General features: G+C 40.0%; 1 protein-coding gene across 3 annotated transcripts in view; it reads right to left on the bottom strand.

Annotated features, from left to right (window-relative positions):
- SNX2 (sorting nexin 2) overlaps positions 1-12,467 on the bottom strand; it is a 37,384-nt gene extending 24,917 nt beyond the window's left edge. The window contains exons 1-2 of one of the 3 annotated variants that reach the window (XM_030511471.1): positions 12,320-12,467; positions 5,660-5,777 (exon numbers count right to left, since the gene is read on the bottom strand). In XM_030511471.1, coding sequence (XP_030367331.1) covers positions 5,660-5,777; positions 12,320-12,427 — 226 coding nt within the window. In that variant the 5' untranslated portion in view covers positions 12,428-12,467. The remainder of the gene's footprint in view (positions 1-5,659; positions 5,778-12,319) is intronic. The other 2 variants (XM_030511469.1, XM_030511470.1) reach the window with 2 other exon arrangements.

Here is a 12,467-nt window from a genome sequence, read left to right on the forward strand (position 1 = left end):
ACCAGCCAGGATTAGCCCCCTGCCACTGTTCTGCAGATAGCTGAAGCTATCGCTAAGCTGGTGCATTATTTCTGTAAAACAAAAATCAGCAAGAACAAGCAGTTGGAAAGGCAAGGAGGTTTCCTTTCAGCAAGACCAGCGACATTAGACTCCACCCATACTGGTATTTTTAAAGCTGTGCAACCCCAGGTTGGTTGGGCATGAGCAAATTTTTGAAGATGCTGCCTACTAGCCCTTCTTTTCTATTTTCCTGGAGGAACTTACCAGAGAAAATAGTATCTACTTGAAAGCAGAAAGTCAGTTTTTTAAGGGAGAGGAGAATTCATGCCATCCTCCCTCCCGCTACCTCTCCCCCCAAGTCTGCACGCATCCCAGACATTATGTAAATCTAGAAGAATGAAATGTAAAAGATAGTGGAAGGGGGTGATGGAACAGAGCAGGACAGACACAAGGATGATGTACTTCTTGTTTTAAACAAAAGCATTAAAAGATTCTGAAGGGAAAAGAAGTATTAGCTTCACATAATAACAGCAGGCTTTTACACTTTCTAGCTATTTTCTTTTCCCTCAGAAAAGCAGTCTTTGAGTAGTACATAAGCTGAAGATCTATTCCCCAAGAAAAAGATTTGTTATGATGAACTTTGGCATTTGTGTGTCTCACATACATTCTTTCACTTTGAGAAATCAGATGACATAGCTAGATGTAAAAGTTTCACTGAAAATTCTTCTCTTTGTTTTCTGTGGTTTTTCTTTTTTTGTTTGCTTGTTTGTTTTTCATGGAAAGATAAATTTGTTAGGCTTCAGAGTAGAAGATAGGGCACTTTCAGAAACATTCTCTTGATTTATTCTTTTTAGTTTTCCCCTGAAAACTTAGGTTGTAGTTTCATGGTTGTTTTTGTTATTGTTGTTTTGTTCCATTTTGGTTTTGTTTCCAAACATTCTGTATTACTATTTGCATGAAAAATGAAATCTAGATGTCTTGCTTTCTGGGGAAGTTCTCAAAAACATAAGCTCTTCTTGCGCAATGAAAGGCAATGGCTCTATCCAGCTTCTAAGAGGAAAACATTGAGATCCAACACTCACATCAGCTATGGCAGTTATCAGCACATATTAACCACCCCCAATCTAGTACTGTAAGACTTCTACACATAAATACCTACTTTATAATCCATAAACAGCCATTTGTTATGAATCACTATCAAGATGCTTATTTTTCACCACCAGTATTTGCCAAACATCATCTTAAAAAGCGCAAGATTGCAATTTCTCACTAGCAGCTCATTATAGCTGAGTTAGTTATTTTTACTGGTAACATTTCTAAATGTCAGACCTCTAACATTCTGACATGACTTGAGAGGTTGAACTATCTTTGAAAATTTACTCAGGTGATCACTTAAATGGAAGTAAATTGAAGTAGAAACTCTAAGCAAGAAAGCAACTGTTGTCCAGAACAGAGGACAAGTTATTAAGATAGGCTTCTCCTGGTGTAGCAATATTTCAGAGACAAACGTCCTAACAGAACTAGAAGAATTACTACTCATAAGTCATAGCCCATGACCCTTACTGTTATACTAGGAGTACTAAGGATAATCTTAATGGGAACAGAAATAGTTTTAACAGTCAGCCACTAATCTTCCTTCTTCTAACTTCAAGCTGTACGTTCACATGCTTTTGTGCACTTGTTTCTTGCAGAAGAAGCATCTGCACCAAGTTCTTCTGATCAAATACACCACATGACAACAGTTTGACAGACATCAGCTAGAAACTTCTGCTTAAGCTGGGCTTAAAATACATGTCTTGTCTGGTCCCCAGAATTAGCATCACCTTTTCTGTATTAACTCCGAGGGAAAAACCTTAAGACAAACCTATCATGACCTGAAGAAAAACAAAACAAAAACTAAATGAAAACCAAACATCACTCCATCTCCCCAGTGCCTTGTCTTTCCACCAGGACACAGTAGCTAGGTAACTACATAAAATAATCTATTCCAAACGCTTCTGAGAACTGAGACGGGGGGGAACCCAACCAAAAAACCCCCACAAACCACAACAAACAAAAAACCCTACAAAACCCAAACAAACAACAGAAGAACAGTAAAAGTAATCTTTTACCAGACTAGGGCAGAGGAAAAATGGTACTTTGCCACTTTTCCAAAACCAGTGACAGAGCACTGGTACAACCTCGCAGACCTGCTCATTATGTACGAGCACTAAAGGCAGAAGGCACAGACAGCTACGTCCTGCACAGGCCGTCCAAGGCACATTTCTGCAGCTGTAAACAGAACTTCAGGCCAACATTTTGGAAGATTAATTCGGTCTCTAGTTCTTCACCCTACAGCTCATGGGCAGCCAGGTTCTAAGACATACCCTAAAGCTCCTCAACATACTCTTCATACTACCTGATTTGGAGCACTGGCCATTATGGTCTCCAAATGTAAGAGCTCTACAAGGTAAGCTAACATAATCATTTTTTTGCCAAATAATCAACACACTGACTTTTATTCTAAGGATGACAGTGCTTACGCAGGTTTGGCAAGATACTTTGCTTTTTTACAGAACAAGAACCACAATACTAATACAGCAGCAAAATTTACTGGTCTCCAATGACAGCTGGAAAACTCATTTTCTTCCACCTTGGAAACCCAGTTTTAATGAGTCACTTATGAGTCGCCAGAGACAAGGTAATGAGTATCTAAAACATTTTATTGCACATACTGTTCTGTGGCTGCTGCAGAAACACAGTAGCAAAGAGGTTTTAAGCATAGTCAAAAAAGCCTAAAAAATCCCAGGTTCTGCACTGCATTAAAACAGTACCAGAAATCATATAATTTGTTCTCCCTCACCTCCTTTTCTATTAGGTTGCATTTTTAGATGGTATAATGAAAAAGATTTATCAAGCCTACAATAGCTAGAGACACATGCTATCACATTTTCTACAAATAAGTCTGCAAAACTAGAATTGTTTATGCCCTCAAAGCGCCAGAGTCCCTCCTTTCACATGGACTCCTTTTCAAACCTATAGATTTTCTTTACCCACATTTTACAGTGTCTAATAATTCAATATGAAGAAGCAACATAAGTTAGAAAGCTGTGGAACATCATTCTCTTCCTCTCCAAGCTGTGCCAAGATAGGTTGCTTTGGAATTTCAGCATGTTATAGGAAAAAACCCAGTCACACTCCCTTGTAAATTAAGTCCTGCTTTCATAGAGAGCCAGGACTATGCAATCATGCTGGAAGCAAGAAAATAGATACCTCATGCTGCCTTTTCACATTGTTTCTATTCATTGCAAACCAGTATCAGAAAATCAGATGGATTAACATCATTGTCTAGCAAAACAGTCCTAAAAAGGAAAAGAATAGTTATATTCATAAGTGCAGAGCCCTGCAACATAAATTGGACATTGTTTTTGAGAACACCTACGCTGACAGTGATACAAAGACAGAAGTTCATCACTAGGGTACAACTGTATTGCATAAACTTCCAGCTTTGAACAGTATCCATGAAAGATGTCATATCCTGTCTTAGGCTCCATAAATCACTCTTGTTTTTTTCCTCTAGTTGAGACTTTGCACTAGCCTCAGTCTGCATATAAATTGACCTTTTAAAGACCAGTCTTAGTTGTGTTAGACATGAAGTATGTTAGATTCTTTCAGTTCAGTACTGCATGCATTTAAGAGAATGTCTTTCATAGCAAAACTCAAACTCATGAAATCAGTCCTGTGTGTTTTCCTCATAGCATTCATTTCAGCTGAATCAGTCTAGCTGCTAAAATTTGCTGCTTCTGTCTGGTTCCCCTCAATATTTACTCCAGCTACCTTTTTTTTTTTTTAATATTATCCAAAGGAGAACAGGCTTTCCTAAAATACCCATTCCAGATGGCTCTATGGTTACAAAAAGCTGGGTTTATATACTGAAGCTAAATAACCAAATTACTAGTACTAGAAAGCTTCATTGCTAAAGCACTGCTGGTCTTCATAAGATCAGGTAATATAAATACAAAATAAGTAAGATTAACCTTTCACTCTTTATTCTCTTTGTCTCTTAAAACACTTTCAGGGAATCAGGAAACTAGTCAATACATTCTAACACTGTCATGAACAAATATAAGTTCACGTATATGCAAATACATATTTAGTAAGTTCAGAACAAAGGTAATGGGCATGTGTATATATGTATCTGTACAAAATATCCCAGAACTAGTGGCTAACAAGTTTCTTTTCAAACTATTACACCAAGGAATCAGTGAAGGTGAGATGAGGACTGTATTCAGAACAGACTGCCAACTGACTCAGTATGTAGTAATAGGAAAAATGTTAGTATTGAGAAGCAAGCACTCAGAACCACCTTTGGATGTACATAACGCACTCCAAATATTACACTTCTTTTCTTGAATAGTTAATGCTCCTACACCTATCAATTGACAGCAACCATAATGCATGGTAGGACAGTCAAGAAACGCCACTAGAGTAGTGACTGATGAATGAAGCATTAGAAATGTGTTGTCTGTTCACTGATTATTTATCAGAACTTTCACACATCTTTCTCCAAAACATGCAGGACTGTCAAGTATCAGAGACTTATAGTGAAATGATGGTCCCATATGCCAGTTCACTGTCTTCTCATTGTAACAACAGAGTCTTAAGAGAAAGGAAATACCCTCCAGCTTCCAATATGACATGAATTATCCTTCTTTATAACTGGTAAAAAGACTGGACAGCTTATGTATGGTTATTAAGTACAAAAAAATCGATGCAACTTAAGTCCTTTTTACACACAGATTTGAACATTGTTAATTATATAAATACTATTATTACTGTCAGCAGAACATGTTACTAAGCAGCTAACACTGCCACACTCTGAACTGACAGTTGACACCACTGAGAAACTTGTATTTCATAAACATAACTAACATTACAGAGTATCACAAGAAAAAACCTGTACATCACTGTCAAACTGTTAAAATGTTTTAACTCTCTGTCGTGGTTTAAGCCCAGTCAGTAGCTCAGCACCACGCAGCTGCTTGCTCACTCTTCCCACTTCTTCCCCCCCCGGCTTCTGGAGGTATGGGGAGCAGAATTGAAAAAATATAAATCCCTCGGCTCGAGATAAGAACAGTCCAGTAACTGAGGTATAATACAAAACTACTACTACAACCAATAATAATAATAATGATGAGGGAAATAACAAGCGAAGAGAATATAAAACTAAAAAGGAAAAAAAAAAAAAAAAACCAAACAGCAGTGATGCACAATACAATTGCTCAGCACCCGCTGACTGATACCCAGCCTGACCTGAGCTGGGTAACTCCACCAGTTTATATACTGGGCATGATTTGCTGTGGTATGGAATACTCCTTTGGCTAATTTGGGCCAGGCATCCTGTCTCTGCTCCCTCCTGGGTTCTTGTGCCTCTCTTCACTGGCAGAGCATGAGACTGAAAAGTCCTTGATCGGGGTAAGCATCACTCAGCAATAGCTAAAATATCAGTGTGTTATCAGCATTATTCTCAGACTAAAGCCAAAACACAACCCTGCACCAGCTGCTAGGAAGGAGAAAAACAACTGTTAGAGCTGAAACCAGGACACCCTCTTTCCCAGGAAAATCTTTTCAGTCCAAGAGCAAAAGAGTTTATACAGACACATTAGAAGAAAGCAATTACCAGCAAAGAGGTCTTCTCTGTCATCATCTAGCATGATTTCTGCTGGCTTTGGACCATTGGAGTTTGTGCTGAGGTCTTCTGCAGGAAGATTCGCTGGCTCTGGAGATGAAGGACTTGACTGTTAAAAAAAAAAAAAAAACCAACAAAAAAAAAGAAAAAAGTGAAATAATAAGCAGAGACTAGTTGCCATGTGTCAGTATGTAAGAGTTATCGCAACAAACATTCTTTCATTGCAAAGAAGCAAGGCAAGATGTACCAAAAGGAAACCCTGTCAGCTATTTCCATTTCCTACTCCTAGCACGATAACAAGGAACAAAAGATGAGCTAGTCAACAGCTCCTTTTATTTCTTTATCGGAGAGAAAAAAAGTCACGCACTTCCTCAGGTTTAATCAACATGAAACAAAAGTTGCTACAGAAATATCTAGAATAAGTTTATTAGTACTGTTCAACATAATTTGATTACGTTCCTTTTGAAAAGGCCTGGATTTAAATCTGGATTTGTACAGAGAAAAACAACAATAATGAAGAAATCTCCAAGTGCTTTATACCAGTTTTTCAGAGGTAAAAAGAATGCATTAATGCCATCCAAACAATTCAAAGCTGCTTGTGGCTGTAAGAAATTCTGAAGCTTTGCAACAGGTTGAATTTGGGGATTATTGCCACAGAGGCAATAATCTCTCTTCACATTGTACTGTACAAGGAAGCCATACAGTTCTTTTAATTCACTGAAAACTAGAACTTGCTCTGTGAAAAATAAAAATACATGAAGAAACTCAGGAAAATTAAAGCAATACTGCAGATGGGCTACCAAAAGTATAGCTTATTCACACACCAAACTGAAGATCAGTGCTTCAGTTAGAAAATCCTTGTTGAATAACTACCAACTGTGTTTACTGCCATAGTATTAGAAAATTTGCAAGACTCACTTCTGCAACTTCATCCAAGATGGCTAGCTAAGGAGTTTTCAACTACAGCACATTTATTCATGAGTGCATGCATGAATAAAAGGAGCAAGTGTAAATTATGCCACCAGTTGCTTTCTAGTTTTTGCATAGAGTTGTCCTAATTTAAGTTCAGAACCAGAATTCAAAAGAGACAGTAAACACTTCAGGCTATACTTCAACAAATGCCACAGGCTACAAAAGATTTTTAAAAGTCTGAAAAATACTGAAAAGCCAGTGGAAAACTCTGTCCAGATTGTACTTTCATAAACACAGCAGAGAAAACAGTTTTAAAGGAGAGGCATTTCTCATAGCTGGCTCTCCAAGAACAGTGTATGTCCTGACATGGAGTATGGCACTGCTGCTTTACTTCAAGCAGCACAGAGCAACATCCTGCCCCCACATCTGTCCAGACCTCAGTCACCTGAAATTCTGGTGCAGAAGAAGTAAGCAAGAAACAGTAAAAATCCTGCTAGGCAAATTCAGACACAGTACAAAATAGTTTTTCAGAGGACATATGAAGTCAAGGCTCTCTCAACCTAGAAAGGTGTTAACTCAAGGTTTTACCTGCTGAAAATAGAAAGAAGATGAAAGCAAATACCAAGATGCCAAAAAACTTTATATTCCTCTAAACCACATTATGGTAGCAATAATGAATGACTCCATTCAAATGACAGAAGAGGTTATATCCCCTTCCCTTTGTCAAAGGCTGCCACTTTCTGAAAAGCCCGCATATAATGTGGAGAAACCTATATACAAACTGCAGTGATGAGCAATGAAAGGAGCAGCCTCTCTAACTGCTTGCTGGATTTTGCCTTAGCCTGCAAAGAAAGTCAAAGCAGAAACACTCCGGAACTATATGGAGGTAGTAGAGTTTATAACCTTACCCCTGCTTTGCTCTTTTAGCTCTATGAAATACAGCTAAAATGGCGATTAAAGTGGCTGTTAGGAGAGTTAGTAGCGCAGTGAAAATCAGACAAGAGTATCAAACAAGAAATGGGAGATGAGACTGACAAAAAAACTCACGGCCCAGACACACACAGGTAGCATAGCTGTTTACAAATTTTAAACTTACTTGAAGCCAACAATTTACAAAATGTCACAAACATGTCCATTTCCAGAAAGGTACAGTGACTCCGGAGCTGAAAGAAAGTCAGGCCAAGCATCCAACAATCAAGATACCAAATGACCAGGACACTCTGGTATGCTGGACAGTCAGGATCCTGCTTTACTTGTTTTCTAGAAAACAAGTGACTGGTGAGAGGCCTATGGGCCCATTCCAATTTGAAATGGCAGTAACAAGCTGGTTTGTCCTCTTTTATTGCGCATTACATTCAGTGGCAATAACCAAGTATTTTATAGCTTTGACTTATGAAGCAATAAGAATGACATTTTCTGTCAGCTAAAATTATAGCTCTACATGTTGGATATCCTCCCTTCTCTTAATTAGCAAAGTCCCCCCCAAACCAGTTCAACTACTTGTCTGAACTCCTTCAAGCCCCCTGCAGTCACAACACAGTAGGTTGACAAAAGCTGATCATCATACTACTCTAGTTGCTAAAGTTAACCCAACTTATTGTCTGAAACAGTGATATAGAAGCTCACAAATCACAGCATGGGCAGAGAGAACAGACTCAAGGGTAGGACAGTAACACTTCGAGGAGAAAGTAAGAGGACACAAGCAACTACACTAGAACAAATGCCTACATGCTTCTATTACAGCCTGGATTTAACACCAAGGAACAAGACATGTATTTCCAGTAGAATTACATCAATTAATCTTGGATACAGAGTTAGTTTTCTCCAAAGGTATAGTACAGTGTCAAAGGACTTAATATTTTCCTGTCAGGAATTCCAGTGTGGTCTCTACTGCTTCCTCTGTAATTGTCACTGCTAAATTCAATGGGTATCATTAAAAACATCTGGACTTCTGTGTCTATCTAATGTTTTGCCTTCTGTACAAAAGCTAAACACATATTGCAGATCTTTGACATAAACTGAGAAACTGACAATGAGATTATATACACTCCCTGTCCTAAATGACAGTCTTTGACAGACTACCACATCTACTGCTTCCTGATCATTTTCAAGTGCCTCAATGTATTCTTTCATTACAAAAAAAAACCCCCAAAAAAACCCAAACCACACACCACAAAATCCAAAAACAAAAAACAAGCCAAAACCAACCAAACCAACAAACAAAAAGAAACACATAATAAAACCCAAACACCACCCCACCACGCCCCCAAACCAAAAAACCAGGAACATAAATACCAGTTGAAATGTGTAGGTGGCAGCTTACCTACACATTCACATGGCAAGTGCTTTACAAAAGACAAAGACAGGCAATAGAAGAATGAGTAAGAAGTTTAGGGGAAATGAAGTAAGAACAAATAAACAAGGAAGGTGGCAGACAAACAGACTAGGGCAAAGAGGAAGAACAGCGAGGAAATTATGAAATGAGACTGTGCACTAAACATATAATTTTTCAGAATATTTAACATACACTTTTTTAATATATGTCGACAAAAATTACTTTCATACAGCTGTTTGTAGACTTTTCTAATAGTGGCACTGGACAAAAAAAGCAGATTAACAACTTGTTGATTACAAACTTGTAACAGGGGATTGCTCTTCTCACAATGCACAGTTAACTTACAGAACTTCCCGTTGTGCATATCATGGACACGGATTTTTGTTTTGTTTTGTTCTAAACAAAACAAAAAACCCCATGCACTTGAAAATTTAGCAAGTAGGTAAGTCCATGAAGATTATTAATACCGTAATGTTACCTAAGGGCTCAGGAAGTCCTTGAGCTACAAAACTTGCTAGCTGGGAGAGCACTGCAGGTGACTACCAGCACATATATAATCAACAGCAATATTCTTCAGACGGCATCCACCATTGTTTATTGTTGTAAATGCAGCCTTGGCTTAGACCATTTGTCTGATTCAGTCTGGCTGTTCTCACTGATGAAAGCACCTCTGGCAGCTAAAGGGAGACCAGATGGTGATCATGGATTTAATAGAGACAGTCCTCTAGACATTACATTATGGTTGGCACAATGAAAACCTAGTAATTATTCTACTACTCTGGGGCACTGTGGACATACAATGAGGAAATGAATACCCCATCATCTCAGACAAGCTGCTCAGCCAGGTGCCCAGAGTCCATAGGTGCTCTGTGTTCATAGCAAAGGAAGCATTTTCATTCTCTGACACTCGGCAAGCCTTCAAGTCCTAGAATGTGTTCCCGCTGCACTCCAGAAATGCCAGGTATTACAGCTCAGAGTGATCTTTTAATGTTTTACATTCCATTATGAGGATTTAATTCAAGACGTTAACTTTTAGTATGTGCATAAGAAAGTTAGAACTCCAGCTTCTTTTTCTTCACATCAGAGAAATTTGAAATATACAATATTCTCCATTTGCCGATACAGATAAACTCCTGAAGTCAGCAAGCCTTCCCGTATTTAAATATTACACATATTTGCCATTTATAATATAATCTGTTTTATATTTTGTCAGAAGAAACTTAAGATGAGTTAGCATGTGTTTTCTAAATAGAGACATTGTTAACATGGAAGATAGTGGAAACTATGTTACCGCTTCTCCACAGCACAATCTAACCATAGGTGAGAAAGAAGCAGCACACCTTTTGTGAGCTGCAAAGAGACTGAAAGCAAGAAAAAGTCGGGCAGGGGCTTAAATTAATCATGCAAAAAGCAAATGGCCAGCTCCAAGATAAACCAGTTGGAAACCCTTTCAAAGTACATTAGCCTTCATGTTAGTTGGCTTTGGACCTCATCATCCCTTGCCATACTCTGGTATCAGCAAACAACTACTGATCAACTACTAAAAGCATGATGCCATTCTGTTGTTACTATAGAACTTTCATTTCTATTTAGAAACAGCTATTTCATGAATATTTATAGAAATAAAACAACACTCAAGACAGGAGTTTAATTAGGCCCACAGTGTAAGATAATAATGATATGTGTTCAAGCTGGTGAGAAGTTCAAAGTCAATTTTCATGATCTCTTCCTCACAAATCGGCAGGAAAATCACAAGATTATGGCTCTTCCCTAAATGCTGTAGCTGATTAGACCTCGAAAAAGGCCTTACTGACAAAGCTTTTCAAAGCTTCTCTTTAAGTGAAGAGGCTTCCTCTTTCTACTTAGCTACTTTCTCCTAAACAGACTGTGTAGAAAAACAAAGCAGCACAACAGAACCATCAGCCAAACCACCCAGTACGAAGTGCATTTCTTGGCCAGTTTTTGCAGTTTTAGAGGAGTTTTCAGTAATTCTTTTTAATCGTTAATATGTGGACTTCTCGTTGTAACTGTGATTTAGACAGTAAATCTGTCTTATATCTTGCAGCTTTAATTCTCGACCATATCAGTAAAGACATTATTTATATTACACTGCAGTCTTAGCACAGAGAACAAGACTCCAATGATATACACTGCATCACACAGAGATGAACAGAAGTCTGTTGACACAGTTCTTGTCAACTGTATTTCACATTGTTTGCTATGCCTTCACAGCATTTTCCCACAGATCTTTTTCTACCAGTACATAGACTATGCATCTATAAAAGGAAATAAAGTGACTTGAGAGAAAGCAAGTGTCTTTAGAATACACTCATAACCCTCTTTCTACACTGACCTTTTTTGTTAAGGCCAGGCAACAGCCAGAGTAAAGCAAAGAAACATGCACTGATCCTACTACTGTAAAGGTCAGGGACAGGAAACTCTTCAGGAAAAGAACCACAGGAATCATTTTCTTTTTAAAGGGGCAACTATGTAGAGGAAAGACCAAGTTCTTCCAGAAGATACTGGCAAAACACAGAGATGAAACACGACCACAACAACTCAGCAGGAAAAGCTCCCACCATAACGAATGAACACATAAGCACTTTTCAGAAGTTGGACCTATTTACACATTCAGTTGTTTTGGGGTTTTTGTACGGGAGTCCTGACACGGAAAGCGAGCGCGGTTTGGAGATGTATTTACCACAAACTTTCAAATCTTTCAGACCCTGATTTCTCTGAACAACCGCAGGTTTCATACCGCGTTTCGTGCTACTTCCTGCCTTCGGTGCCCGCAGTGGCCGCTCCCGCCCGGAAGGTCCCCGGGGGTGGACAGCGACACCCAGGGCCAGGCACAGTACCAGCGGCATCAGGCTTAGACAGAAATAAGTTTCTACCAGTCTCTGCAAACTGGAAGGAGGTGAAGCTTCGGGAAGAGGCGAAACAAAGAAAATTGGGTGTTATTAATCCACGCAAAAGGGTGTATGGGGAACGACAACACACGGGGTACGGAAGATACGACCCAGCGAACCTGGCGTCGTGTATAGAGGAAAGGTGGAAATATTTATTTATTTATTTATCTATCTATCCTATGCTGCCCACCCCCCCCGGCAGAACAAGAAGGGGGAGATACGAGGGAAAGCGGCGACTTGCCGCTGCGGTACTCGGAAGAGGAGGTTTCGGTTTCTTTTGGCAGGCGAAGACCGAGCCCCCGCAGGGCCGAGGCCCCTCGCCCGCCGGGAGGGAAGCGCCGAGGAGCCGCCGCTCCCGGAACAGCGGCAGGGCCGCAGAGGGGGGACGGGCCGTTAAGGGCCGGAGGCCGGGTGGTCAGGAGCGCGGCACGGGCGCGGAGGAGGGGAGGGCGCGAGCGCGGGGCTGGGTGCCCGCGGTGTCGGGCGGGCTCTCACCTCCAGAGTGGACACAGTGCTGGTGAACAGGTCCTCGCCGTCCTCCAGCTCCTCCAGGTCGGCGGCCCGCGTCTCCCCCAGTGGCGGAGGCTCCCTCTCCGCCGCCATCTTACCCTCCAGCCGCGGCCCCCGCGCTCACGTGACAACC

The sequence above is a fragment of the Strigops habroptila genome, chromosome Z (assembly GCF_004027225.2).
Source record: "Strigops habroptila isolate Jane chromosome Z, bStrHab1.2.pri, whole genome shotgun sequence".
Classification (NCBI taxonomy): domain Eukaryota; kingdom Metazoa; phylum Chordata; class Aves; order Psittaciformes; family Psittacidae; genus Strigops; species Strigops habroptila.